The 27,563-nt window shown below is 37.9% G+C and overlaps 2 protein-coding genes and 1 long non-coding RNA gene across 4 annotated transcripts in view; 1 reads left to right on the forward strand and 2 right to left on the reverse strand.

Annotated features, from left to right (window-relative positions):
* Positions 1-1,278: 1,278 nt before the first annotated feature.
* On the reverse strand, positions 1,279-27,561 carry LOC130570907 (uncharacterized). The gene is made up of 3 exons (XR_008965028.1): positions 27,310-27,561; positions 19,104-19,211; positions 1,279-1,393 (listed from the first exon to the last, which is right to left on the reverse strand). It is a non-coding gene; the product is annotated as an uncharacterized LOC130570907 (long non-coding RNA).
* LOC130570906 (uncharacterized) lies at positions 6,639-8,806 on the reverse strand. Its single transcript, XM_057361410.1, has 3 exons — positions 8,679-8,806; positions 7,901-8,108; positions 6,639-7,028 (listed from the first exon to the last, which is right to left on the reverse strand). Exons 1-3 carry the CDS (start codon positions 8,804-8,806, stop codon positions 6,714-6,716), a joined length of 651 nt encoding a protein of 216 aa, XP_057217393.1. The 3' UTR covers positions 6,639-6,713.
* Positions 26,415-27,563, forward strand: part of lrrn2 (leucine rich repeat neuronal 2) — a 51,800-nt gene continuing 50,651 nt past the window's right edge. For both annotated transcript variants that reach the window (XM_057361406.1, XM_057361405.1), the window contains exon 1: positions 26,415-26,961. The gene's annotated coding sequence lies outside the window, so the exon portion shown is untranslated. The remainder of the gene's footprint in view (positions 26,962-27,563) is intronic.

The following is a 27,563-nucleotide window of genomic DNA, read 5'->3' on the forward strand; positions in this document are numbered from 1 at the left end:
ATGTAGGTCACCGCTTGCTTCATAAATATGTTTTTATCTCACCAAACAAAAACAAAGATAAAGATCCAATTTTCTCAACAATATCCTGTTGCACGCGAGATTTGCTTTGAAAAAGAATCAGGGATTTAATAAGAATAAGAACACAAAACTATGACAACTTGGCAAAAAACAAGCTGCACAACCCGGATGCTAAATGTTAGACGTAAAGTGATCCGATCAATGATACGGCAGAGATTAAATCAAATCTCACAGCATTATTAAAAGGTCCATTAACACTTGAAAAGCGAACACTTGTTGATTTATGACTTTGGTTGATTATTTCCGCCACATTCTTTACAGTCACAATAAAGCAATGTGTAATTACAAAAAAAGCAGAAATCTATTACAAAAACTTCCACTGAAGAGACAAAACGTAATTAGCTGTGTCTAGAACACAAAGTGCCAAAAAGGAAAAAGGGAGAAAAAAATCACAGCCGAAGGGAATCGAAGGGGAAATAGAGATAACTCATTCTCTCATTTGAAAAAGGAACGCTCCCCTAGTGTTGCCATGGCGACATGTCCTCTCAGATCCTCGCTGGCATGCTAGTTCTCGGCCTCGCTGCTTTCTAGCTCCAGAATTGGCGTTGGTGGGGGTGGCGGGATTGCCATGCTGAATGAATCAGGCTAATGAAGGAGAAAGTCATTAGAGACAGAATGCACGACAGAAGTCTGTCTCCTGCCCCCGGTTGCATCAGGAACAACAGACATTGTAAAGCCAGGTGGGCTTTCTCAGATCTGCAGTTGGACCAGTCACACAGAGGATCTGTGACCTGGTTTAGATGTTTCCTGATGGTGTTTTGAGCAAGTGAGTCTGCGACATTAGGAAAGCAAAACCAGCGATCAAAAAATCAGAAACAATGTACAAACTGAAAGCACATAATTAGGGTTGGATTGAAAGAACATGACTACTAAATGGCTGAGATCAAGAGCAATTAAAAACAGCATGGATCATTAACACCTCCTTATAATGAGCTGCATCCTTAACTATTTCCTATGTTTATGTCTCCTTCATGTTAAAACAGGAGCTCTCTTTTGAGTGCTTCTCTGTGTTTCCTACAGGGCAAATTGAATGACTGGTGCATGAGACCTTTCAACAGGGGTCGGGCACCTCAAAAATGAGAATCCGTACCTCCCCGTGGTTCATCAAAGGGTGCACGAAAATACAAAATGGATGGTGAAAACATCAAGAGAGAAAGCACAGGCGAGCAAGAGCAAACCGAGATATGTATCGCTGGCTGAGGTGGATACGGCGGCGAGATAGCGAAAGCGAACAAACCTTTCAGATGGAAATGAGGGCACTCCATACAAACCAAGGCCAAGCGCAGACTGTGCATCGTCACCATGGCAATCCGCTCTGAAACAGAGAGGCAGGATAGAGAGACCTGTGAAATACGTCCACAAAGAATCTCAGTCGGCCCGTCTTATCGTTTAAAAAACTTAGTCATTTTTCTTATTCAAAAGCTTGAGGCGGTGTAGGAGTCACAGAGCTCCCTCGCCGAATAATCAAGGAAATTGAATAACTCTGCCCATGCAGCCTAGAAATGGCTGGAAATCCATTCTCTCTTCTAAACGTTTGTTTCCTTCGCCTTGTTTATTAGGTTACAGGCCACATGAAAACACCCTATCATTTCAAGACACATCAAAAGATGCCCACCACTTTTGTCTGGGAATTCAAGCATTGAAAGAGATTGGGGCTAAAAACGACCTGAATAGAACTGCTTTTAGTAAAGCAGTGCATTTCCCATTCTTTCTGTCTTCTTCCTTTAGTTTTCTTGCTTTGCAAAGTTCCACTAAGTTCACTGACCCTAAAGACAAACCAATATGCTTTTTTGTCATTCCACTGAGCTTCATCTCCTCTGGTGTTGTTTCCCTTCTGTTTTCTTGTTCGACACACTTGATGTGCTTTCCCTGTAGTTTCAAAAAAAATAAAGAAAAGCATGTAATGGAAGGCTTGCAGCTTCACTAACAGTAGATAAATAGCCTTATCTCCCCTGAATCTGTGTTAGAGTCCTTCATCCTGGGAATAAAAAGGTGGCCTTTTTTCTATATGAATTCACATTACACTGTGTTTTAACTAATCACAATGAAAAAGTTTGTAGTGAATATGTCATGTGAAACCATAAGAAATATTTTTGTTTTTTAATATTAAAATATTAAATCAAATATTATACACAAAACTAATATTTTTATTTTTCATAGTTTTTAAATTATATGCAAATTATGAATTATTTTTAAATAGATTACTTTTTTAATTAGTTCTTTCTATCAAAGTTGTCACAAACAATGTTCAATGGTTTGAAATGATTTGAAAACATTAAAACATAAATAACAAATGACTCTTAGACAGCAACATTTGTGATAAATGTGTACATAACATTCCTAAAAGATTAAATAGTAAATAAAAGTAGGAAAAGGTTGAAATATTGTAAGTGTATTTACTTTACTTTCAAGTCAATCTAAATAATCAAATTAATAATTATACAATATTGACCACACCAAAAATGTCTTTTCTACTCTACTGTTAAGAAATATGAGCGCAATAGACTTTCAGAGAGATTTTTGGCACTGCTCAAATTGCGCCGCAGTTAATTTGCAAGTGCTGTTGAGTTCACTGCTTGACTTCTGAATGTGAGACAAATAGGGGAAGGAAAGTTTGTGCAATTCTGTAGTTCAAAAGACTGTCAACAATGGCATGCGAATGGCTGTGAGCATAAACATAACAGCACACAGTGGAGATCCCAGGGGTTGTCATAGCTTGACTTCAAACAGGCGAGCCAGCGAATGTGAGAATCTCTGGGAACAAAGTGAAAGCTACAGCCTCCATGAGGAGAAAATTCGGGTGTTCTGTCATTCTAGGTAAAGTGACACAGAAATGTTGGAGGTGGTTGCAGACGCAAGCTGCTCAAATGGTTGAGATTTTACAGGGCTCTTAGAGATTCTGTGAATAATTCAGTTTCTGGGAATACCAATCCTGAATCACAGCTTGTGGGTAGAGTTTATTTGCCCTGTCTAAGCAGAAAACACAAATAAGCAAAAACCTTATTGACTAATTATACATGAGCACTGATGTTTTACAATTGTTAATATACTAATATAATATACTAAAATATTATCAGCGGATATCCTCAATCCATCGTCTTTTATGAGGAAACAAACTGAAAAATACGACGACTCTCTTACACAGATTTCTGTGGAAATCAAACGCTCTTTAAAAAAGAACCAGCAACAGTATCAAATAGCAAAATGGTTATGAAATATCTAAATCCTAATAATGATATGTATAAAAAATGATGTAATAATATTCTGATTTTTTAGGCCAAAAATTCAAATCTACAAAATTGTAACAATCATTTGTCTCAATTCGCAAATTCTGAGCTTAACTGGTTGAAAGAGAAGCCGTGAAAAATAGGTCATCTTCACTACGCTGTACTGTGCTCATCTGGAAATCAAAGGCTCAGAAAGCCCGAGGAATGACCTGGGTCAAAGATACAGAGAATGAAATCATCAGAATGAAAGCATGAGCCAGCCACATTGTACTGACAACAGCCTTGTTAGAGTAAGTGCATGCCAGCCAGTTTTCCCTCGTGCCATCGGCTGGAGTCCTGCAGGATGCGTTCCATCTGATGAAAAGCCCACATTTCCCCCTGAGAACATTGATTGAGTGCATTATCTCTCAGCTCTTCAGCCTGTTCTACCTCCACCACCACCCACAATTACAGATATGCACTGGAGAGAAGAGCCATCTGCTAATTGGTTTGATTTATTCAATGACACCGGGTTGGTGTGCGAGTCGAGCTAACAAATATCTACCATTGTACATTAGGTGGGAAGTGATGTGATTGAATCATATCTTATCCTCTGCAGATTTTGTGAGCATGTCGAGCTAAAATATGATAACAGAATCAACGGAGCATTCTGAGAAACATTTTCGCTATGAAACTGCCTAACATTGCAAAAACAGAGCCATGTTTTTTCTTTTGAGCTTGTTAAGGCAATTCTGCAGTTAAGCAAGTTTGTCACGCTGGGTAAAACAGGTGCTGGAGATAGAAAGCTTGCTATTGCCTGGAGTTACACACAATTAATTAGTGACAGGATTATATAAACACATGTGTATTTATGTTTGCAGAACCTGTCTGGTGATTCAGTTCACCCAAGGGAAAAAACAATCCCAGAATCCCCAGCGGTCTTGTGGAGCTGTGTATATTTGCCGCATGCTAAATTTTGACTTAAAATCAACAATTAATCCGAAATGTGTCAAATATTGCACTAATACAGTCTGATGCATAGTGTGATTTTTTCAACATTTTCATTTTGTTTTTTAAAATCGTTGCTCCCAAGAACTCATCATGTCCCTGCAGATCCCAAGAGTATTTTAATTTCACGTTAACCCCAATTAAAAGCAAAAGATCTGTTAAAGTTCTGGCTCAAAATTAAATTAATTAATGCTAAGTGCAAAATAAGAAACTTTTCCAAGAGGCGAATCAGATCTGTAATCAGAGGTCAAATTAACTCATTAGTGAGAACAATGGGGAATATAAGAGAAGATGATTAAAAAGCAGTCCTTGAGTTTAGAACTCGACGCTTAAAGGCACAGAGAGGTCAGTTAAAATGTTTATGGACTGTTTTTAGTTCACATGAAAACTGGAACGGGGGGAATTAAACTTCTTGTGCTTAATTCTGTAATTGTAAGATTATTATTAATGTGATGCCTGGTGCATGAGAGGTAGGTAGTTGGCGCTAGTTGTGAAAGGCTGGCGTTCGATATGCCGTATGGTTCCAGACGTGGGCGTGACATTTGTTTGTATCAGAGATCAAAGTGAAATGTATGTGCTGACAGTGTCCTTAAGCATCCTAATTAAGTGGTTATTCACGCTGGGACTCCTCATAATTCACACCGACTCAAAATTCCCTTGGATGCAAAGAAATGTCAAGGAGTTCTCTTAAATTTGCCAGATCTGGCACTATAACAGAAGGAGCAGGAACAACATTCTGCCTCCTCCTGCGCCTTTGAGATATCTGCACAAAAAACAAACAACACAACTGTTTTTTAAACATGTAAAGCATTTGCAGAGATTGTCTGGGGACACAAGTCTGAATGATGCATCAAAACTGTGAAATCTTTGGAAAACAAGATGTTCTTACCTCTATATTGTTGCAGTTGTAATGATTGTTGTTGCATTACAAATGACTATGAAAGAGAATTTGAAAGTGAGATTAAGGGAGAAAACCCTTTTACTGATGCACTCTCGGGGTGCAAAATGCATTTTTTTCCTCAAGCTTTCTAATGGCAGGTGAATTGGAAAAAATGCCATTAACATTATGACCAAGGCAGTATGTCATTATTGTTAAAAACATCCCCATATGTCAAAGCGATTCTTTTATAAGCCATTATATAACTTATATGTATATACAGTATACTATATATGTAACATTATATATAACTTGGAATATAACTTTCTGGAAACTGCATCTGTCAGAAAAACCTGAAGACACACCGTGACAACTGTTTTCCTTATACCTTTGTTTTGGAGGCCTAATGTGAAAAATATTCCACATGTGTTTCAGCATATTTATAGTGCTGCAAAAACAATGTTGGACATCTTATAAAACCTTAAAGGCTTGTTTACACCAAAAACGTAACCATAAAGATGAGTTTAAAAAAAATGTAAGTGCATGGCAGAGTCGACACTACAACTACGATGAAAACAATACAAAGACACAATATCATTGGGATCAGGTTCAGTTTCAGAGCTAATACTGAATCATTAACAGCCAATCAAAATCCATTATAATTTAATGGACCATTAGTGAAATTTAGCGGCATCTAGTGGTGAGGTTGGGAATTGTAACCAACGGCTCACTACACCCCTCCCTTTCGAATTACAGTACTACAGTGGCTGTACAGAACTAAGATATATTATACAGTAACACTTTATAATAACTGCATGCTATGAAGCGTTAGTAAAGCATTAGTAAATAGTTAATTCATCATTTGTAAAGCATTATCTCAACATTAATAGACATTAGTAAGACATTCATACATACAGCTGCTTTATTCCTATTTCATAAGAATATAAGTAATGTGTTTAATAATTGTACTTTCATACTTTATTAATGATCAATTTATTATTTCTAAATTGAGTATTACATCATTTATAGACTAGTTATTTAAGAGTTGTCAGTGGTTCGTAAGTAAATGATTAGTAAACTATTTAAATGTACATTTATAAATCTTATTATTAGACATATCTTAATAGTTACTCAGTGCATTAATAAACGCTTTATTAACACATAGTACACCTGTAATTCATGAATAATAGAGGTAGTTATAATACATTTAGTAGTTGTCAGTTAACTATTTGTGTGAGCTCATCTAAAGTGTGGACTATTTATGCTTTATAAAGCTTTTACAAAGGAGATTTAAAGGCTCAGTTATCTTCTAAACAGAAAATAAACCCAACACAGAGGTACACAGAACATAGAAATATTTATTTTATTTCTTGTTTCACAAAGAAGTGCCAAAATTCAACATCCAGATCTTACTGTGGCAAAATACAAATAAATTCTACATTTCAAGCTAAAGACACAATTAGCTGAGATAGGAAAACAAATATTGAACAAATGTTAAATCAATTTGATATGAAAGTGTTCTGGTTGTGACTGAATATGAGACTCTAGATTTGCTCTTTGTAGGATCTCCAGCCCCTCTCAATATGCTGGGGATCTACATACCACCTGCTGTGGTTGACAGTGTGATGGTTGTACCCTAGTGCAGGGAGTATGCGATAGGCACGGCACTCATCACTGATAATTGATGACCCAGGCCTCACATGATGCACAATCAAGGGGACTAGATGTCTTCGAGATCTTCTCTCCAGAAGACGAAGAATAGGTTTTCTAGAGATTTGCTGCTGCTGATGCCTCACACCTAACATCCCAAAGACCCATTTCTTTCTTTTCCACCCGCCAGCCATTCTTCCTCTACCATACTAATGGAGAAAATACACAAACAGATACATAATAACAATAACTTTGGTAACTATTGTTCACATTTATTTTATTCATTTTAATCAAATTTGCTACAGACCGTTTCATCGGCCACGCACGCCTGGACTGTAGGTAACTTCCGGTCAGTGATTGTTTATCAGTTTAATAATATAACTATTTATATTTTATTTAATTTATGTTAATATTAGTTCTGGTCAGTTCTGGTCCTTGATTCTGATTGGTTAAGCCGCGTTCTAAGCCATTATAAAATACCTGATTTGTAACTGCTGACTGCATTACATAGTCTAAGTGTCACTGTGCCACTGTTGCTGCATGTGTTTCTTGGCCTTGCTATGCATATGGTATAACCGTTTTATAAAAGCAATAAGCTCCTTTATAATAATAAAGCAATAAGCCCGCAAGAAGCAGTGGGTTACAAGTGCATTTTTTATAACACCTAAGGGGGGTTTAATGACTAACAACGCCCATTAGCTATTATAAAATGCACTGTAACCCACTGCTTGTTGGGGCTTATTGCTTTATTATTACTTTATTGTATAATAATTGTATTAAATAATAGATTTTTTGAATTTTGTTGTATATTAATTCTATTACATGAACAATTTGTTGAATAGGTCCTGTAGTTTGGTCACATTTAAAGAAACCGTATTGACATAATCAGTCTAAATTCAATATTGGAGAGACAAGTTTAGCCAAGTAACAGTTTTTCTCGGTTCTTTTTCTTGTTATCAGAAATAATCTACAAGCATTCTATAATCTGCGAATGTGTACCAGAAGTTAAGGGCAGTCCATGAACACGCGCATGTGCAGTAACGTTTTTTATGTTGTTGCTTTAAAACCATCTATAACATACCTTTCTTTTGTGCCGAAAATGGCTTTCGTCGATCACAACAAACTCTCTTCTTCCACCTATCTGCTGGCCTGTATGTCTTCTCATCCATTCAACTGCTGTGACACAGACTTCCCTTATTTCCTTTGCCATTTTACTAAGAGTCGCTGAACTGCTTGCAATACTGTCATCCATCATGTCTATCTGCCTCAACCGTAGACCCTGAGAAAACCTTTAAAGGCAAATAAAACATATAAAACATGAAATTTTTTTTATCTATGCATGTTTATATTGTACAACAGCAACAAAGTAAGTTTATGACATAGATATTTGTGACCCTGGATCACAAAACCAGTCTTAAGTAGCACGGGAACATTTTTAGTAAAAGACAAAAATACATTGTGTGGGTCAAAATTATCGATTTTTCTTTTATGCCTAAAATCATTAGGATATTAAGGAAGGATCATGTTCCATGAAGATATTTTGTAAATTTCCTACCTTAAATATATAAAAACTTGGATGGTCTGCCACAGTGCCCCTGATTAACAACTTCAAAGGCAATTTTCTCAATATTTTTATTTTTTGCGCTCTCAGATTCCCGAGTTTTAAACGGTTGTATCTCAGCCAGATATTGTCCTATTTTAACAACTCATATATCTATAGAACGTTTATTTATTCAGCTTTCAGATTATGTAAAAATCTCAATTTCGAAAAATTGACCCATAAGACTGGTTTTGTTGTCCAGGGTCACATTTCTATTACAACTGTTATCACTTGCCTACCATGAATTGCATCCACTTACTGAAGGAGACCTTTGATCTGCTGAAGATTGATTTGTGCCTTATAGAAATTCGTTTTGCCCTTTCCTGTGTGCTGCCTGTTGACAAATCCTGTTTTTAAAGAAATCCAGTTTTTAGAAATGGGATTCATGCAATTACATGATTGTTTTATTGCCCACCAACATTATCACACACAGCAAGCACTTAACATTATTTTACATGTTATATAGGCTATATTTACTTATTTATACTTACCAAGCTAATTGATCTCCACTGTTCGTCCTTTTCTTCATTTCATGACCCGATGACATATATTGCATTTAATTTAATTTTTTAGCAGTTTCCTTTCCTGGAGCCATTTAATCAGCCTCAGGGTATTCTTTATAGAGCTGGGTTTATTAATAAGCTTCTTTAGTGGGGTAAATTTACTCATCTTTAAAAAATATATATTTAACATTAGTGGTATTTGACAATTTGCGATGTGATGGGCGGGAGAAATCGGCATAGGGAAATCGCGCTCCCGCTTTCAAACGTCATCAACACGGGAACAACGCTAAACCGTTTGTGCAAACGTCATCATAGGGGCGACAAAGGAATCATGCTGCAAACTTCAGTGTGCTTATGGCATGGAGAACTCAGTCAAAAGTCGAAGAGGTGTTCGGACCCGGGCCAAAAAGAATGCCAACGTGCAGATGGAGACATTGGATGGGACGTCCGTCAGTGGCACTACTGGTTAGTATGTTACTCTGTTTATTGTCTCATATTATTAATTATAGCTAGCAAGCTAGTCACTAATTAGAGGTCCTGACGTCGTCTTTGCGGGATGAGGGTTTGGTAGACAACAAGAAAGTAAATAGAACGTTCTCAGTTCTTTCAGTAATGTACAGATACTTTTAATTAGGTGTCTTCATGGCCCCCACTGCAAATTTGGCCAACAAAAGAAAATCCCATGAGTTGGAGAACTATCAAAATAAATGAATGCACATTGAAATATGACACAATACTTAAATTAATGAATGTTTTCCTTTTAATGTTTGATGGTTGAACGTGAGTAGAATAATGACATCCCGTACCCTTTTTTCTCCGTTTTAAGCAAATTATTGTGTAGTCCTTCAATGATTGTTTAAGCTGCTCCCATAATTCACGCGAAGTGTCATGGCATAAGAAAAAGGAGGACAGTACAGTTGAGTCATGTTATGTTATGTACCATGTGATGCAATATGTGAGCCTTATGTATGTATTTGTATCCATTTTAACAGCTCTTAAGACAGGACACAGGTTCCAACAAGGCAACTGTGTTGTCTTCAGATACCTCTAGTGACAGCTCAGTTGAATCTTCTTCAGATACTATATCTGACTCCTCCTCATCCTCACCAGAGGGCGGAAGAAGAAGAGGACAAAAAGGAAGGGGAAAAAGCATGGGAAGAAGTCAAACAAAGTGGAAATGAAGACACGTCAGAGAGGTAAGAATGCTATTTTTACCGCCTCCACTCACTGCTTATGTTAGGCTTGGCTGGATTTTCTGCATGATGTCACATTGTGTGTATGCTATAAAAAACTGTATTGGGGATTTTTTTAGGAGTAACCTGGTATGCCCATCTACATCAGTTTCAACACTTGTTAAATTTTTTTATTAAATCTATTTAAAAGACAAAACAAAATGTTGAGGGTGCATTACATCATAACTTCATAAGATACCAGTGGCCTCATTTATATATATGGAGATACATGTATGCACAGTCTTTCCCTGACTGGGATTTATAAAGGGAATTATGCGCAGGTTCTGGCATACACATGGTTTTATAAATCTGAAAAATACTCAATTCAAGGATGAGTTTTTATAAAAGAGGCCCCAGAACCACAACTACCCTTATTTATATTCTTTGGTTAGCTAAAGTACAGTCTAAAAAAATATATATATAAATCAGATCCACATAGCAAAATATTATATCATTATCAAATGAAAAAATATTTGCTCAACAATTTCATAGGAAACTGTCTGAATACATATATAACTTAAAGTCCGGGTAAAGTGAATTCTGAGAATTGTTTCTAAACACATTATAGATGTTAGAAATGTATTGCTGAAACACATTACAAAGACTAAGAAGCATGTAGTCCTGAATTGTGGAGTTAAACCGTTAAACAGTTTTTCACCAATTCTCTGTTCAGGATTTTTTGGGCGGGGCTAAAACAGGGGATCCATGATGCAATGGAGCGTCCGAGCATGCATGGCCCCACCCCTATCACTAGAGCGCCTAGCATCAGGCGTCTGCTCAATCACGAGCTCAGGGTTGTAAGCTCTCGCACACATGCTTTCAGACTCTCTCACGCTCTCACTCTGCCCAACTAAACAAAACTCACGCCAAATAACAAGCACCGTGTTTAAAAAAAAAAGTCCAGAGCTCATTTTTAAACGCCAGTGTCTTTTTCTGCAGCTCAGTGTCTTTTGAGGTTGAAAAAAGTTAAACTTCTCTGAAAAAAACGTCCTAAAAGCACCCTTTTTGCAGCTTACCAATGACAGAGACGTGTCGTTTCCATAACAACATGCGAGGAACGTGATTGGTCAAGAAGGCTCAAGCTCGAAAAAATAAAATGGTGGCCAAAACGCCCTTTGGAGCATAGTTTTGTATAAGTGTAAGTTTAATTTTCACTTTCAATAACATTTGATTGCATTTCTAGCGAGAAATTAGTATTGTAGTTTCTAAAGTTCCGAAGAAACTGCCGGGATTGGAGCTCTCTCCTCGGACAGCACGCCAAATACGCATACCTTTTAACCTGCATTATTATCTGCATAGGTGAACTCGTGAATTATCTATTGATGAATATCGCGCACATTGACTCGCATGTGTTTGAATTCAAATCCTCCCATAAAACGTATTCACATAATTCACATATAGCCTACTGGGCTGGCGGACTCGCCCCCAGCGTTTGAGAGTCCTGCTTATTTTTCCAAGATTTTGAAAACGTATTATCTGACATCTCGCAGACAAAGATTCTTCGGCATTCTAGCTGAGCTCTTTAATCACAAAACAGAGTGTCAACAATGCTGGGAGTCTTTGCACGGCGAGACTGAGTAATGTTGAGAAGGGGAAAATGTTAGCTAAAAAACTATTCTTTCTCAATTTAGATTACAGTTTTCCAAACCTTTGTGCATCCAAAGCCTTTTCTGTTGCAAAACTCTTTTGGTTTATGCTGTCAGTGTGTCAGTCACTCTTTTGGAGAAACACTTTGTAATAACTTCCCGTTGGATCAAAAAAGGGCAGCGTTAGCAAGCTCTGTGACTGCAAACTGCACCGAGCTCAGCTCTGCTGCTCACAATAACAATGGCAAGCAAGAAACCATTTAAAATGAGAATTTTCAAACACATCAGACGCGCCTGTTAAAAGTATCAAGTCCTAATCGCTTCCTCTGTTCGTTCCCTTGTTCTGGATAATCCCTTCAATATTATATGCTTCTGGGTTTTGAGAAATACTAGCAACACAACATTTTTTTTGTATTTGTTTTACAAAATGCAGGATTTAAATGTCATCACCTGCTTACATCTGCTAAGGGAAAAGTGGATTAGACAGGGGCATCGCTAGATTCCTTTTACTGGGGCACGTGTTTAAGTTTTAACAATGTAGTTTATTTGTCAATGTAATCATTTACATTGATAATAGAGGAAAAAATGGATCTGTAAGCAACGTAGTAAACTATTTCACGCTCGTAAAAGTGACGCAGTCGCGCACTTTAACCGGTTCGAAAAACACAAACTTGTGCCACTTTGGTGCAGAAATCCACGCAAGGCTGTGTGTTTCCTTGCAACAACTGCAGCATGGCTATAAAAACATGATGAACCTAAAGTACGTTTCTAAATAATATCGATCATTAATAGCCCCTGTAGATGGACATCAGAATCTATTTGTGCAAAGCAGGGAAATGGAAGCAAAAAGGAGAGATGATGAGTTTGGGGAAGGTAAGACTTGATAAACAAACTACTGTACATCCCCAGACAGGCCAGTCAAGTCTCATACATCAGAGGAAAATGTCACAGGAAAACCTTTGTCAAGTCTGTAAAATTGCATTGTTGCTTAAAAAACATTTGCGTTTTGTACTTTCAGAAATGAAAATAATATGTAATTTACTAGCTCTAGTTTAGGACATTACATAAAAAAATGGCAATAACTATGGCTGAGATATCTAGATGTACAGTTTAATGCAGTACAGTTCATAAAATGAACAAACTTTGCTTGGACTTGGCTGTGAAACCAGAAAATATTGTTTTTTTAAGACAAAATATGCTCTTTATATTAGTTTGAGCCATAAAATGACTGGTTTCTTGAAACATTGTAATTGTAAATTCTCGAAAAGATGTAATTATTGATTGTTATCATTGTGTAATGTAGAATGAATGCAGATGTGCAAGAAAAAAATGACTCTGCTTTCATTATTTCCATACAGTGCATGCAACCATGTTAATAAAGTTTATGTTAAGTATGTTGAAGATACTTTTTTAATACATAAATGTTTACCTTCCCCAGTATTGTTGCACTGTAGGAATAGTGGTTTAAGCGAGTTTGTATAGTGCATTGTGTTGCATACTTCTTGCACACAGCAGGTTTTTAAGAAAAAAGTGATAGAAAAAGTAATCAGGGCCTGTGCCCCAGTAGCTTTAGGTCTAGCAACGCCCCTGAGGTTAGATTTTTCCTGATCTCTTTCACTCTAATCCAAATATATAAACACATGCTCACGATCTCACGGAATTCGTAACTATTTTACGAGGTGGCTAATTGGCATGAATTCGAACAATCTTATTTGTAAGTTTTAGTACAATTTACCTTAGCACCAGTGATGTTAGGTTTAGGGGTGGGGTTAGGGGAGGGCAGGCCCTGCTCCACAGGGGGGCCAGGGTGAGCTTTGCCCACCCAATCAGAAGCTTTGCCCACCCTCCCTCCATCCAGAGCCGTTGAGAGAGAGGATCCGTGATCCGCCGTTGCTGTGAAAAAACTGTTCCATTGCAGTGAACGGACTTGGCGCGACTCTCTCTCAGCGATTCTGCGTCAGAGTCCTGCACAGGTCCTGTTTGATAATCCTGCACCGGCAGTAATTAAAAGAACAACCGACCCGACATCCGACAGCAGCACTAATTTAATGCCGTACCCGACCCTACCCGCTTGACAAAAATTCCCGAACCGCACCCGCATTACATCTACATGATGTAGACAAAACCATTTATTTTCTCACGCAACAAGTAACAAAATATTAGGAAGTCCTGGTTAACACATTTTTAAACATGTAGTAACTCAATATGGCAGAGTTTCGGGAGAGACAACAAAGAGTGAATCCACTAAAATATTGTTAACTAATCGAAGCTAGCTATTCTAAATGAAATGTGTTTTGATTTATGAAAAAAATGTTAAAAAATAGATAATTGTTCATGTGATATTAACAATATAGTTTACCTTACCTTTTTCTGTAAAATTATACCAAAGCCGCTAAAGGCTAAGCTGCCATCAAGGCTAAATAAAGCTTAATGCATAAAGGGACCAGGAGCATGATGACTAAAATGTTCATTTAAATTGTGAAAAGTATCCAGTCCTCACTATAGCTGTCCATCGGTTGCACGCGATTGGCTACTGTCAAGGTTTGCGTGGTGGAGAACCCAAATGCAGGCAGCCAGAGGTGAAGGGGTTAACACAAAAGACTTTAATAAAAACAAACAAAACACCCACGATGGGGGGGAAAACAGGCACGAGAACAAAACCAGAATACAAACAAAACACTTCCCTCGATGGGGCAAAAACAAGGGAGACAGGATAACTAAAAACTACTTACAAACACACTAAGACACGGGGTGGTAAATAATAAAGTTCCAAACACTGATAGAGAATCCACAGGGAAGACTAGCACACAGGACATGGAATACAAGGCGAGGTTAACAGGCATACAATCATAGGTACAGGATACAATGAATGAGCACAGGACAATGAAACATGAGGGCATTTTAAAGGGAGACAAACAAAGGATGGTAACGAGGGGCAGGTGAGAAACATAAGACACGGCAGGGAAGCAATACGGGAAACGAGAGGGGCGGGGCTAATGACAAGACACGAGAAAGCACATGAGATGTCAAAAGATAAACACCCCATGACTTTCTCACACTAAACATAAGGGATCTGTCACGATCCTGCCACAAGACTAGAAAATCATGAACAAGAAGGCAGGACCATGACAGGCTACAATGCTCAACGCTGCAAAGCGTGCTGCAATTAGAAATCAGCTCTTCATGCAGAGCTTGAACAGAAATAAGCACAGGACCTTGTAAAAGCAGCTTCGTATCAGGTGAGTTGAAATAGTCTTGGCTACTGGATCCGCGTTCCGCCCGCGCGTATTATTTCCCCACCCGAACCCCAAATGACACATGAATAATTATTTCACCCGTTACATCAAATATTAGCGGTTCACCCAACGGGTGATGGTTGTGACACCATTCTGCCGAACAATGCTTCATGAGAGGAAAAAAAAGTACTTTTAGGTCATGAAAAAGCAATAACACATGGTCTAGACATGGATGAGTTTGTGACAGAATTCTCTAAAATGAGCAGAAAGTTAATGCTGTGAATATTATAGTGATATGAATAGCTCTTTTTTATGTTTTCATCAAATCTAAAGTTACTAAATTGTAAAATGTAAAATAAAGGTAAATGTAAAACAACATGTAAATATATGCATAAGAATGTAAAAATAAAAATGTTATGCAATAAACAAAAACTAAAAGCTAAATAGTTATTTGGTAAATAGTTTGTTTATAGTAAATAGTTTGGGGCAATATATAAATATATATAGTTAATCCCCCTCCGCCCACCTGGAAAATCACTTGGCCCACCTTTCATCTCATATCTGGAGCCGGGCCTGCATGGGGGAGGGGCTTCAGTATTGACTCACATCATACAATTTCATACGAATTAGCCACCTCGGAAAACAGTGTTAAATTCCGTAGAGATCAGTTTGGTAAGTGTATGTTTTTTATTTGTTCAATGTAGTCTCTAACTAGTCTTTGTTTTATTAACACATTCAGTTTGCGCAGCACTCATGTCATGACCAAAACTGTCACATACTGCCAAAGTCTGTTTACGGAAGTCGTGCCACTCGGTGGCCATGTTTGCAACGCCTCTGGGCAGCTATTTACGTCATTGCAAGTCCACAGTCCAATCTACTTGAATGGGGGTAGGCATATATTTCTAAAATCGTTGGCAAAAATCTAAATTAAACAGCATATTTCCGATCAATAATTAAACATGACTTGAACCGTATCATAACTTTGGTATGCTTAGCTAAAAATCATCTTTTTTGAGGTCGCCTCATCCACTGCACCTGCGCACAGGCGGGCAAGCGCCTTACGAGAGCCCCACCCCAGAGAATCGTCAGGCTTCATTGTAACGGCAGTGGTGCATCTTGTTAATATTAATAAACTTGATACTGGCCAGATTACACAACAAAATGCATCAGCTGTGTGTGTATGATGTACTGTACAATAAAATGGGACTGCATTTTTAAGAAAAGATAACATGTGTTACATTTGGTCATTCTGTAATTTCTGTCTAACTCTCTGAGCTGTCACATGACACACTGGCCTCATTACAAGAGTACATCTAGAGATATTCTCTCACCTAATCTAGTTACAGTCATTCCTTTGTAACCCCACAACTTCAATGATGATTAGAGGGCAAAAGCGATATAATTCGAGAGAGAGAGAGAGAGAGAGAACAGACAGGTCCTCTGAAGAAAGGAGTAGGATTATCAATGTAAGACCCTTAAAAATGAGATTGAGGATTATTTCACCTTCTCACGGAGGAATGCATAATTCATGTGGGCTGGGATCCTCAGTGTACAAGTGGCTTCTTTCCAGTTTTATTTATTCATTTTTCCCAGTTCATCTCTCTTTTTGTTATTCCATTCCTATGGACAAGCCTGGCGATTCTCCCTTGTTTATTGGATTAAAGACGATCTGTCTGGTAGCAACATTTCAATGTCTGCTGGACCTGAATTTCCGCTGCTGCCCATCAGCTCAAATCTTAAGAATTTATGTGTCACTCTACTGTGTTTTTCACAATGATAAAATGTATACCTAAAAAGTCACATTGGATAAAAGTGTCAGTCAAATAAAAGTAAATGTAACTCAGAATGGAATCATTATGTACCTTGAACAGATGGATTATGTGAGACTAAATGTCTTTCATCCATCCACAATTCCATCCAAATCAATTGTGCTATTAAATAATTAAACAGGTAGTGTCAGCGCTTTTGTGGATTATCCTTTCTTGTGTCCCTGTGACATTTCCTGACACCTTGCATTTCTAAAACTGGAGACCTCCCAGGGACACTAACCAACTGTATGTGCTTTACTTCAATAGCACTACAAGAGAAATGTCCAACACATCACTTGACCATGTATGCATTTGACAAACACTTCCATAATAAAAAAATTACAGTGCATTCAAGATATGTTATCATTTTGCAAAGCACCATGCTCTATCAGTTGAGTTTTAGAAACTATAGTTTTCTTTTCAGATGTATTGTGCAATATGAACAAAAACATAATGAAAAAAATGTATCAAAGTATTTTTGTTATTTGGTAAATGCAGAGCCCAAAATCAATACATTTGGACCTGCTTTTGAACAACAAAGTATACATTTATTGTCAAAGTATACGTTTATACTTTTCAAGCTGTAATAACATAATTGTCTAAAAACAAAATTACCCAAGAATAAAAGTGTTACTGTTTTTACGAATAAGATTTGTGAGGTCTACTGTATGTCTTTCAAGTTGAAGTTTGCTTACGCTCAGTGGAAACTTTCTCATGACCCACTTGTGTTTCTGTGAGTTTTATTTTCTTGCTGGAGTGAGGTTTTGCCCTCAGAATGTGTTGTGTACTATATTATTTATGTTTGTTAAGATGGTGCATTTTTTCTAAATTGAAAGTGGTACTACAAACAAACACAAAAAAACAGTGCAATCATTTGTCACTTGCCTGATGTAAATGAGAAAGTGGATGAGAGTGTGAGAGAGAGAGAGAATTAACAGAAGAATGTATCCTGTGGACATAACTGATCTTCAAACACAGAGATTCATTTGAAAGTCTGATTTGGCTTCTATTTTTAGGCAGGACCGTGATGAGCGCCAAATCACAGCACTGTTCAGTCTGTGCCGTTTACATCTGGCTCTCTGAGAATTGAGCTTTCTTGGCAGTGCCATAAATTTTGCCATAAACTCCTGATGCAACTCAATGCCAAAATGCCATGTAATGTAATATACACGCTCATCTTAGACCTGGAGTTTGTCCCAAAATGTAAATACTTCCCACCTGTTTGTACCATTGGGGCGTTCTTCTGGATAGGGGCCTAATGTAACAAAGAGCAGAGACCCATTGAGCACACAATACATTTATGTAAGCATGGTAAATAACAATAGACCTATTCTGCTCTTTTGACTAAGACCTCTTCCAAAATCGTTTTTTACATTTCCCTGATTTACAGTAAAAAATCTTGTCTTTAAATGGACAGTTCACCCAAAAACAGTTCTTGGCCACCATTGACTACCATATTAGGAGAAATGACAATGGCAGTCAAAAGTGCCACACAACTGTTTGCTTTCCTACATTCTTCAAAATCTCTTCTTTTCTGTTCATCAGCACAAAGAAATTTTAACAGATTTGGAACAACTTGAGGGTGAGTAAACGAAGCTCGAATTTCCATTTTTGGGTGAACTGTTCTACAAGCAAGGCAAGGCAAACAAAAGGCAAAGGCAAACACCACAGTGTTTGCAAAGTAACAGAGATGACCTTGACGATTTATCTTCCTTTTTTATTTGTACAGAATCTCTTGAGGTTGCTTTATAATCCATATTTTGAGAACTAGCTGTAATGCTTTACATAAGCAGAAGTTATCAAAAATTCAATTGAAAAGGCGTCTAAAAACCACTGGCTTACAACCCATTTATTACATCATACAATGACATAAAAAGCATTTGGTCTATGACCCATTTTTTAGAAGCATGGACCATGAAAAGCAATGCCGGCATACAAAATAACAATTTGTTCAAAACGTGTACCACAATTTCAACATAAAACAGACTGGCTACATTGATGCATGTTTCAAAATTTGGGCATGTTGTATAAAATATACCCACAGATAACATGAAAACAGCTTCAGCCAGATCTTAGCCAATTAAACTGCTGGAAGGGGGAGAAGAGCATGATGGGAAGGGTGGGGGATGTCAAGGCTACAAAATTACTCTCATTAGTCTAGTGAGCAGGTCAACAGGAAAGGTCCTCTTCAAAGGAATTTTAAACAGCACAGGTAAGAACTTAAGGACGACTTATAAATTCAGTTCTCAGATCCAACACCCTGGTTAATTGCATGCAAACTCCTCATGTGTTTCATGATCATTGTTTTGTGAAAGTTACCTTTATCCGGGTCCCACGACTGTGTTTAGTTTCTGTACACGCTTGATATTGAGCTGCTTCGTCTGATGGTGTGTTGAGAAAGTGAATCCTCCGAGTATTTTCCAGATCCTGAAATACACACAGAAATGGCATAACTGCAGGGAGCTTTTTCCTTTTATAGCTTTCTCTCTCTTCCACACACACAGATGCAGAAACAACATCCACAGATGCACACTCTTTCTGGAATGAGGATGCTGAAGAGTGGGTGAGAGGTAGACTTACAGTTTGGAGAGGACTAATGTAATTAATGAAGCTTGCTGGGCTAGGCTGGTGTGGGACTGATTCAGCTGCAGTGTGTGTCACTGGGCTATTAATTCACTTGACAGGGCCTCCCTAAAACTCCAAAAGGTCAGGAGACCGGGATCTGCTTCTTATTTGGCAGTAGAATCTTGAAATAGCTGCATTGTGTGTTAGGAAGTTGCTCACATAAGACCTTGGAAAGTTCATACAATGCCGTTAACCTGCTGTGTAGGACATTTCAAAATGTTTAATGTCAGAGTAGTGTTTAATCTAGTGGTCGGACTATGAAGATATCATACAAGGATAAATAACATGTAGCAAGCAAGAAGTTGTTACTGATTTTGCAAAGGCTTAAAGGTCCAGTGTATGAAATTTAGTGACATTTAGCAGTGAGGTTGCGAATTGCAACCAATGGCTCACTCCACCCCTCCCTTTGAAGCACCACGGTGGCTGACACTGCACTAAGATGTCATCACGTTTTCGCTTCTTTGCCCAAGGAGATAACGTATTTACAAAACGCACTCTAGAGCAGTTTGTCCGTTTAGGGCTACTGTAGAAACAACATGGCGAATTCCATGCAAGGGGACCCACGGTCTATGTACATAAAAACAGCTCATTCTAAGGTAATAAAAACATAACGCTTCATCATGTAAGGTCTTTATACACCTCTGAAGACATAGTTATGTATATTATATTGCATTTCTGTCAATAGATCCTTCAAAAAATTTCACATTGGACCTTTAAACCAGTGCCTGTAAAAAAATGAAATTATGCAGAGTTATCTGTGGTAAGGCTGAGACAAAGCAAAGCTGGGATTTTGCCGGTGAACCAATGAACAGCATTGCTAATCCTTAACCGTGACAAGACTCTGCCCCTTGTCTTGCCATGGTCCAAAAACTTTAGCTAAACCTGCCATTAATAATGCATTAAGGTCATAATGTACTGCCGGAAGGTTGCTGTTGGCCCTCTGTGAAGATTACCTACTGATGTGACCATGTCCTCAAGGGTCCTCTTGATACTTCTTGACCTTAACTAAACCACAGCATTTAAAGGAGACATCACGACAGCAGTGTGTCTCAGGGGAGGCAAACAGCACCTTTGTGCCTCTTCACTTTCACAGTTTGTTTTATGGATCAGTCTTTATGTAGCCTCAGCACTCAAGCAATTGTAAACATGTAAATAATTTACAGACAATGGCTCTCATTTGCTGATATGGATGTAGAGACAATCACACTTTGTGCCACGGGGATTCATAAAACGGGCCTCTGGCAACTTCGTTCTTTTATGTAAACAATGATGAATCTTCACGGTCCAGAAAATTTGAATTTCATAATGCTAGAAAAACAACGTTTTAAGTGTGCTCACTCAGTTGATTAAATAAGGAAACGAAATAAAGTTAATGTCGTTTTTAAAAATATCTTTGTAATATCTTCATATCTTTCTATTTGTACGTTGCATTTTCCCCTGAAAGTCCACAAACTCAACCTGAAAATAAAATAGAATATCCATGTTGGATTTCACAGTAAACTATAATAAGGATAGAAAATCCACATGAAAGCACTTAGATTCTGTGGAAATACATCTTAATCTCTGAAAACAAATAATCTACAAAAATTGTAATCTACTGGCATACAGTATATCAAAAACAAAGGCTAAATGACATATGCAGTATTTACATCTATTTACAGTAGAATGTCTGTTATTGACAAACTGGTATTCAAAACTCTTATTTAAATAAAAAATAAACAAATATTTTAGGGTTCGGAAAAACAAAATCCGACATCAAAGAGACTATCATATCTGAGATTTGTGACATTGACCATGTAAAATATAAAGTCAGATTTGCAATCTTCCACTGAAGTTCCCATATGACACTGTGATAATCAAACAATTTTGCACAAATTTGTGGAGCTTAAATCCATGCTGACAAAGCAGAATAGAGAAATATAAAATGCAATAACAAATGAAATGGATACATGTATTTAAATTTCATCATTTAAAATATACTCAACTTGTTTTCCTAAAAACAATTAGCATTAAATGAAAAAAAGCCATTTAACTTAAGTCTTAAAATGTTAAGATCTATATTGCAATAACAAGATCTTTATGAAATCAGACACTTATGTAGCATGAAAATTACACCAAAATTGTGGATATTGTATGTCTGTATGCACCAAGGGTTTATGTAAGGTATTTAGATGAAAGATCAACGAGCAGCTAGTGATCAAGCGCAGCACTTTTTTTGGGTCGGCCTACAAAAAGTACTACAGAGAAATCCTCAGTGGGTTCACACGAGCAAATTCAGTCATTTTATGCACGGATGACAAAACTAACCCTTGGGCTATTAAAGCACAGCATGAGAAGTACAGTGTAAAAGCATGAGATGAGTAATAATGCTGAGGGACATATGCTGACTGCACTGTGTATATTCTGACTGGACATACGGGTGAAAATGGCATTGTCAAAAATGTGTTGAAAGCATGTCCTGCGCAAAGATTAAAGTTTGAGAGCTGTTTAAACTGCCAGTGTGGATTTCCACAAAATGTCAGGCACATGTGTTGTACTGGGTTGGGCAGACTTTGGACGTTTGACCGTAACTTGCTAACAAAAAATATGGTACAATCATTGCTTTTGGTACCATGGTTTCACCTGGTACCATGGTTTTTAGACAACGTGGTAATTTTGGAAGTACTTAGGAGTACCACATTAATACCCTGGTGGATGAATTTTGGTGCCGTGGCATAGAAGTGCTACCACGGAATTTTTGTGTATGGGTTAAAATAAAATAATTTTGCATTAACTAAACCTTTAACCACATATAAAATTCACATGAGTTTTCTACACTTATACAAATGTACATCAACAAGTGACTTATTTGAACCGCTATTATGTTGCATTTAAACTGAAATTCCTTTTTAAAGTGAAACATCAAAGCTCCATTTGTTTGGAATAACACCTGATTTTTTGTTGTTTATCAGGTTAAATGAGAATATTTACAATCATCATAAAAACATTAAAAGAAACTAAAATATTCAAATAGTTATTTTTGTACTTTCAGACTTCAACCAGTGTACGTATAAAAAAGAACAAGAAAAGTATATTGGTTCTGCTTTGCCAGGATCAAACTAAAACCTTTGCAATGTAAAAAGAGGGTTGCAACATTCGGATCTATAAGAGAATTCTTTTTTTAAGAACAGAGAGATCCTTCCTCACAGTACGTTCAGTGACAGCAAGCATAACCCAGGATGTACCTCCACCCAGAGGAGGAAACGCAATCTCAACTAGGCCAAAAGTAAAATGAGACAGCTCTTTTATCTTAGTCATAGATACCCCAACCCAATATCACTCAACCCAGCGCTCAAACAGAGAGGATGATGGGGAAAAAAGCGGCTTTATCCATCATACAGAAGTTTCAGGCTCTTCGACCGATCAAGTCTCTGATGCATGAGTTACTGCTTCTGACACGCTTGTCCTTCCAACCCACACGAAATTTAAAATCAAATGTCAACAGAGGGAACAAATTCAGTGGTTTGACAAAGGTAGAGAAAAATGATCAAGATGGAGTGCACGAAAGCAAGAGTTTAGAGGGTATGAAGTTCACGTAACTGCGTCTGAGAGAGAAGGAACAGAAATACGCTCTGTTTTAAAAACCTTGCAAGATGCCTAGAGAGACAGCCATTTAAATTTCAGTGCAGCGTTCCAAGATACATTGTTAGAAATAGTTCACCTTCAAAATAAAAATTATGTCATTATTTACACGTCCTCTTGTCATTTCAAACCTGTATGACTTTCTTTCTTCTGCAAAACACAAAAGAAGATATTTTGAAAAATTGGTAACAGAAAACCGTTGGACCCCATTGACTTGCATTGGTTTTGTGTCCATACAATAGAGGTCAATGAGGACCAACGTGTCATGGTCCTGCCTCCTTGTTCATGATTTTCTAGTCTAGTGGCAGGATCATGACAGATCCCTTGTGTCTAGTGTGAGAAAGACATGCATTGTTTGTATTACACATGCCATGCACTTTCTCGTGTCTCGTCTTTGGCCCCGCCCCTCTCGTTCCTCGTACAGCTTTCCTCCTGTGTCTCATTACCCACACCTGCCCATTGTTATCCTCCCTTGTTAGTTTCCCCTATATTATTCCCTCGTGTGCATTGTCCTGTGCTCGTTCGTTGTGCTTAGCTGCTTGTAAAAGTCACCGTGTTTGCTCGTGTTCGTGCGTCCTTGCATTTTTCAAACTATCTTCTTTTGTGTTTTGCAGAAGAAAATGACAACAGGGTGAGTAAATGATGACAGGATTTTCATTTTCAAGGTGAACTATTCCTTTAAGACAAATTATAAGGCAGCATTGCATGCATCCTCTGCAATGCACTGCAGCAAACTCATGATTAAAAAAATGAATCAAAATTAAATCAAATTTATGAAATGTCAGTCGTAGATAAACATTAATGAAATAAATGAAATGTCAGTCACAGATAAACATCAATTAATGAGAAATATCAGTCGTAGATAAACATTATGTTCATTAGAGACATTAGCATGTTAAACTGCAGAAATAAAAATAAAAAAAATGAGTCGATGATGCTGATGCTGGTAGTGTGGGCAGCTCACTAGCTTTCAGAACAGAGATGTAAAATTGTTAAAAAACAGAGGTCAACAAAATATATCACATAAAACTTGCGGCACAATATACACTACAAGATCTTAAATCTGAGACATAAAACAGGAGAGCTATTGTGTAGTATAAACACTTATGGAAAAATAGACTTATTTTTGGCATATTTGGAAAAAGTACCCATGCAGGCACACACAGCATGTGCAGTTATTAATTTCAACGAGAGACATTGTGGTGCAAATGACCCACGCAATTTTCTCTGTCACATCAGCTACTTCAAAATGTGTCCATGCTAGCCGAAGGTCAGCTTGACTATTAAAACAAACAGCACTTCAAAGACATGCTCATTCTCCATTTTAATTGCCTGTCTGAGAAACAGCCCGATTTGTTGTTGTTATTGCACCGATTCTCTTCACGGTTAATATTTGCTATAGCTTTTCACCCCGTTGTTGTCATCTCAGCTTGTGATAATATGTAAGATGCACCGTTTTAATATGATACACATCAGAGTGCTGAAACTGGCGCAGATTGGAACCTCATTTGCTGTCCGTGCTATATTCCTATCAGCTGTGATTGCTGAGCTCGCTGCGTTGTTACAAGTTTTGAAATTACATGCTTCAGATGATGGCAATGGAAAATGGAGGCGATGAGGATCGCAGGCAACAGCTTCAGCTCTCGTCCTTGTTGGCCCCAGAAATCATTTTCTCTCGTATAAAGTCACGAGCAGCCGTTTGACCAGATCTAAAACTTAATGGCAAAAAGGGCAGTATAGTCAATTTTGGTCTGTAGCACTTGTCAAACAATAACAGGTTTGACCAGCCCTTCCACAAGCAAAATACGCAGAGAAATGGATATAGGACAGCCCCAGGTTAAAGCTCAGCCACTTCGAGAGCCTGGCCCTAGCCATTCAATTTTCACGCTCCCGCCTTCAAACTTACTCTTACACTTCACATTACTCTCTCTCGCTTTCCTTTTTTCTTCGCCTGCCTCATCTCATCTATTCAAATAGACATCAGAATAATGATGGCGCTGCACGGGTTATCGATCAAACACTCGCGCTCAAACTGGCGCAGGACAAATCATCACGCCAGTTTGGCCGCAGAAATGGGTTTAGTGAACTGTGATCTCTCTTGCGCTCCGATCCGCTCCCCCACGCCCATGTGATGCGTCCTTGCAGAAGGGAGCGTTTTGGCTGGTCCACACGCCCCTGAGCTGTAAGGCTATTTAATTGATGTCAAAGTTGGTCGTCTGAGCAGTTTTTACAGAATCATGTCATGGCAGCCTACAATGGATATTCCAGTAGACATTGCATAGAATTCATCGAGCCAGAGATGGCAATGAAAAATGCATCATCGCAGGAAAACTTGTAAAATGCGGCTAAATTGAGAAAAGTAGGGGTCTATCACATTCTCATTGATATTTAATATACAGTGCCTGGTGAAAATATTATACACCACTATGCATGACTCACGGAAACGTAACGCATGCATTAGTATTTAAAAGGACAGTTCACCCAAAAATAAAAATCTGTCATCATTTACTCATCCTCAAGTTGTTCCAAATCTGTATAAATTTCTTTGTTCTGATAAAAAACAGAGAAAGTTATCTGGAAGAATGCGTGTAACCAATGAATGGCTACCATTGACTATAAGAGTATGAAAAATTACAATGCCAAAGGCCCGTTTGCTTTCCTACATTCTTTAAAATATCTTCTTTTTATGATCAATTATAAAGCAATTTATTTGCATACGCATACTGCGTTGTATTTGCACTTGAAAGATTAAAAGAATTATAACATCAGATAACAGCCAACAAAATAATGAAAGAACACCATTTGCAAAGGTGTAATTCCCATAATGTTCTCCATAATTTGATCATTATTTGTTAAAAAACTACTAACAATCAATATAAGTTATTTACAAAGTAAATAGCCGATGGTATTCGAGCAACACTAATTGTGTCAAGTACATTCCTGTTAAAAAAATATTTAATATTCTGGCAACTGGGGTGTCAGAAAAATCTAAAATAAATTGTTTTGTAACATAAAATTACATGTTTTTAATGTTATTTGACACCCAACTTGTAAATTAGCAGGTGTATTATTTACTGCATTTCAAAAATATGTAAAAATTCTGTAAAAAAATAGTTTCTTATTAACTTTATCTTACTGGTTGCACGTAAATACTGTGCACATACTGTAAGTGACTCAACAGTTTAATGAATCCCATTAATGTTGTTCCTTGTCCATTAATTAGGGTAAATCTGAACAATACTATTATGGGATATATCTGCAAGACTTGTGAAATCATATTATTACCAAAACTAATCAAAGTCTGTCACACATTTTATAAGCAAAAGGAAGAAGGGAGACCATCTTAGTTGCACTTCTGAGGACCAAGAGACTACGTGGCAAAGGAGAAAGTGACGGGGATTTAAGAGGTCCCATGCTGGTTTTTTACTGTGAAAAAAGAAACGATGGGGAAGATGTAAAATAGAGCAGACTGCAAAAGGGTTTAGGGGCATGAAAGGGAGACTTTAAAAGGACGAGCTGGGGCTACATAGTGCGGAGAGAGAGAGAGAGAGAGAGAGAGAGAGAGAGAGAGATCTGCCTCCACTCTCTCTCTTGCTCAAGTACGCAAGCCACTGACAGCAACAGCCACACACAGACAAAGAGAGAAAGTGAGGGAGAGGGAAAGAGGGAGCAAGCGGAGGCAGCACACAAATCCATCCTCTGTAGATCGCCTACACAGTGTCAGAAATAGAGTAGAGTTTTAAGGCAGGTGCATGCGTACAAAGGGTCCGTATGAGATCCTGGGAGGTGTGCTAATATACCACCGTGAGAAAGGATACAGGTCGATTGACTACCGTCAAAAAGGAAAACAAGACAAACAGTGTGCGACGACAACAAGAAAAGAAGACGAAGAAGAGACGAGATGAATGCTGAAATGATCTATCTTGTCACGGTAGGGAAGTTTATCGTCTTTTATATGGACTGAAACATTTGAGCGTTTCATTTTTACTGACATGGCAGATTCATTCTGATATGTATTTAAAACTCCAAATTATTCAGATTATTAAACATAAGAGGCACAGCAATGAAAAACATAGCTACACGTTGTCTAGTAAACTATCAGAAATCAGTCTCAGGATTTATCTGGTGGCTGTTTGGTTGTGTGTCACAAAATCTTGTGCATTCAAGTGTCTATAGTTTGAAACAGAGCTCAAGTTGTGCTGTGCCCTGACAGGTTGACACTGCATGGCAATTATGGTCAGCATGCAGAGCACATCAAGATAGACTTGCACTGACTCACACATTAGCTCGACTGAGCTTCGTGTCGCATTGAAATTCCACAGCCAGAGCTTTGCAAAACAAGTATAACGCAGTGAGCGAGCGACCGATTTGCATGTGCGTGCGTTTATGGACGTGGGAGGGACGCATCTGTCATTTTATCGAAGTGATCAGCATCCACAAACTCTCTCTCTTTCTTCCTCTCCCCTCCTCTTCCTCCTCCCTGCTGTTGCTATCTGGCTTCCTGCGTCCGCGTCGCCCGGTTGTTCCGCTGTC

The sequence above is a fragment of the Triplophysa rosa genome, linkage group LG20, assembly GCF_024868665.1.
Source record: "Triplophysa rosa linkage group LG20, Trosa_1v2, whole genome shotgun sequence".
NCBI lineage: Eukaryota > Metazoa > Chordata > Actinopteri > Cypriniformes > Nemacheilidae > Triplophysa > Triplophysa rosa.

What these genes read in the sequence shown, in the direction of transcription:
- LOC130570906 (XM_057361410.1), bottom strand. Translation starts at nt 8,806, where the DNA reads ATGAATCCCATTTCTAAAAACTGGATTTCTTTAAAAACAGGATTTGTC. An exon ending in CAGATCAAAGGTCTCCTTCA is followed by an intron (nt 8,109 to 8,678) that starts GTAAGTGGATGC and finishes TTGCCTTTAAAG; the next exon opens with GTTTTCTCAGGGTCTACGGT. An exon ending in ATTTTCGGCACAAAAGAAAG is followed by an intron (nt 7,029 to 7,900) that starts GTATGTTATAGA and finishes TTTCTCCATTAG; the next exon opens with TATGGTAGAGGAAGAATGGC.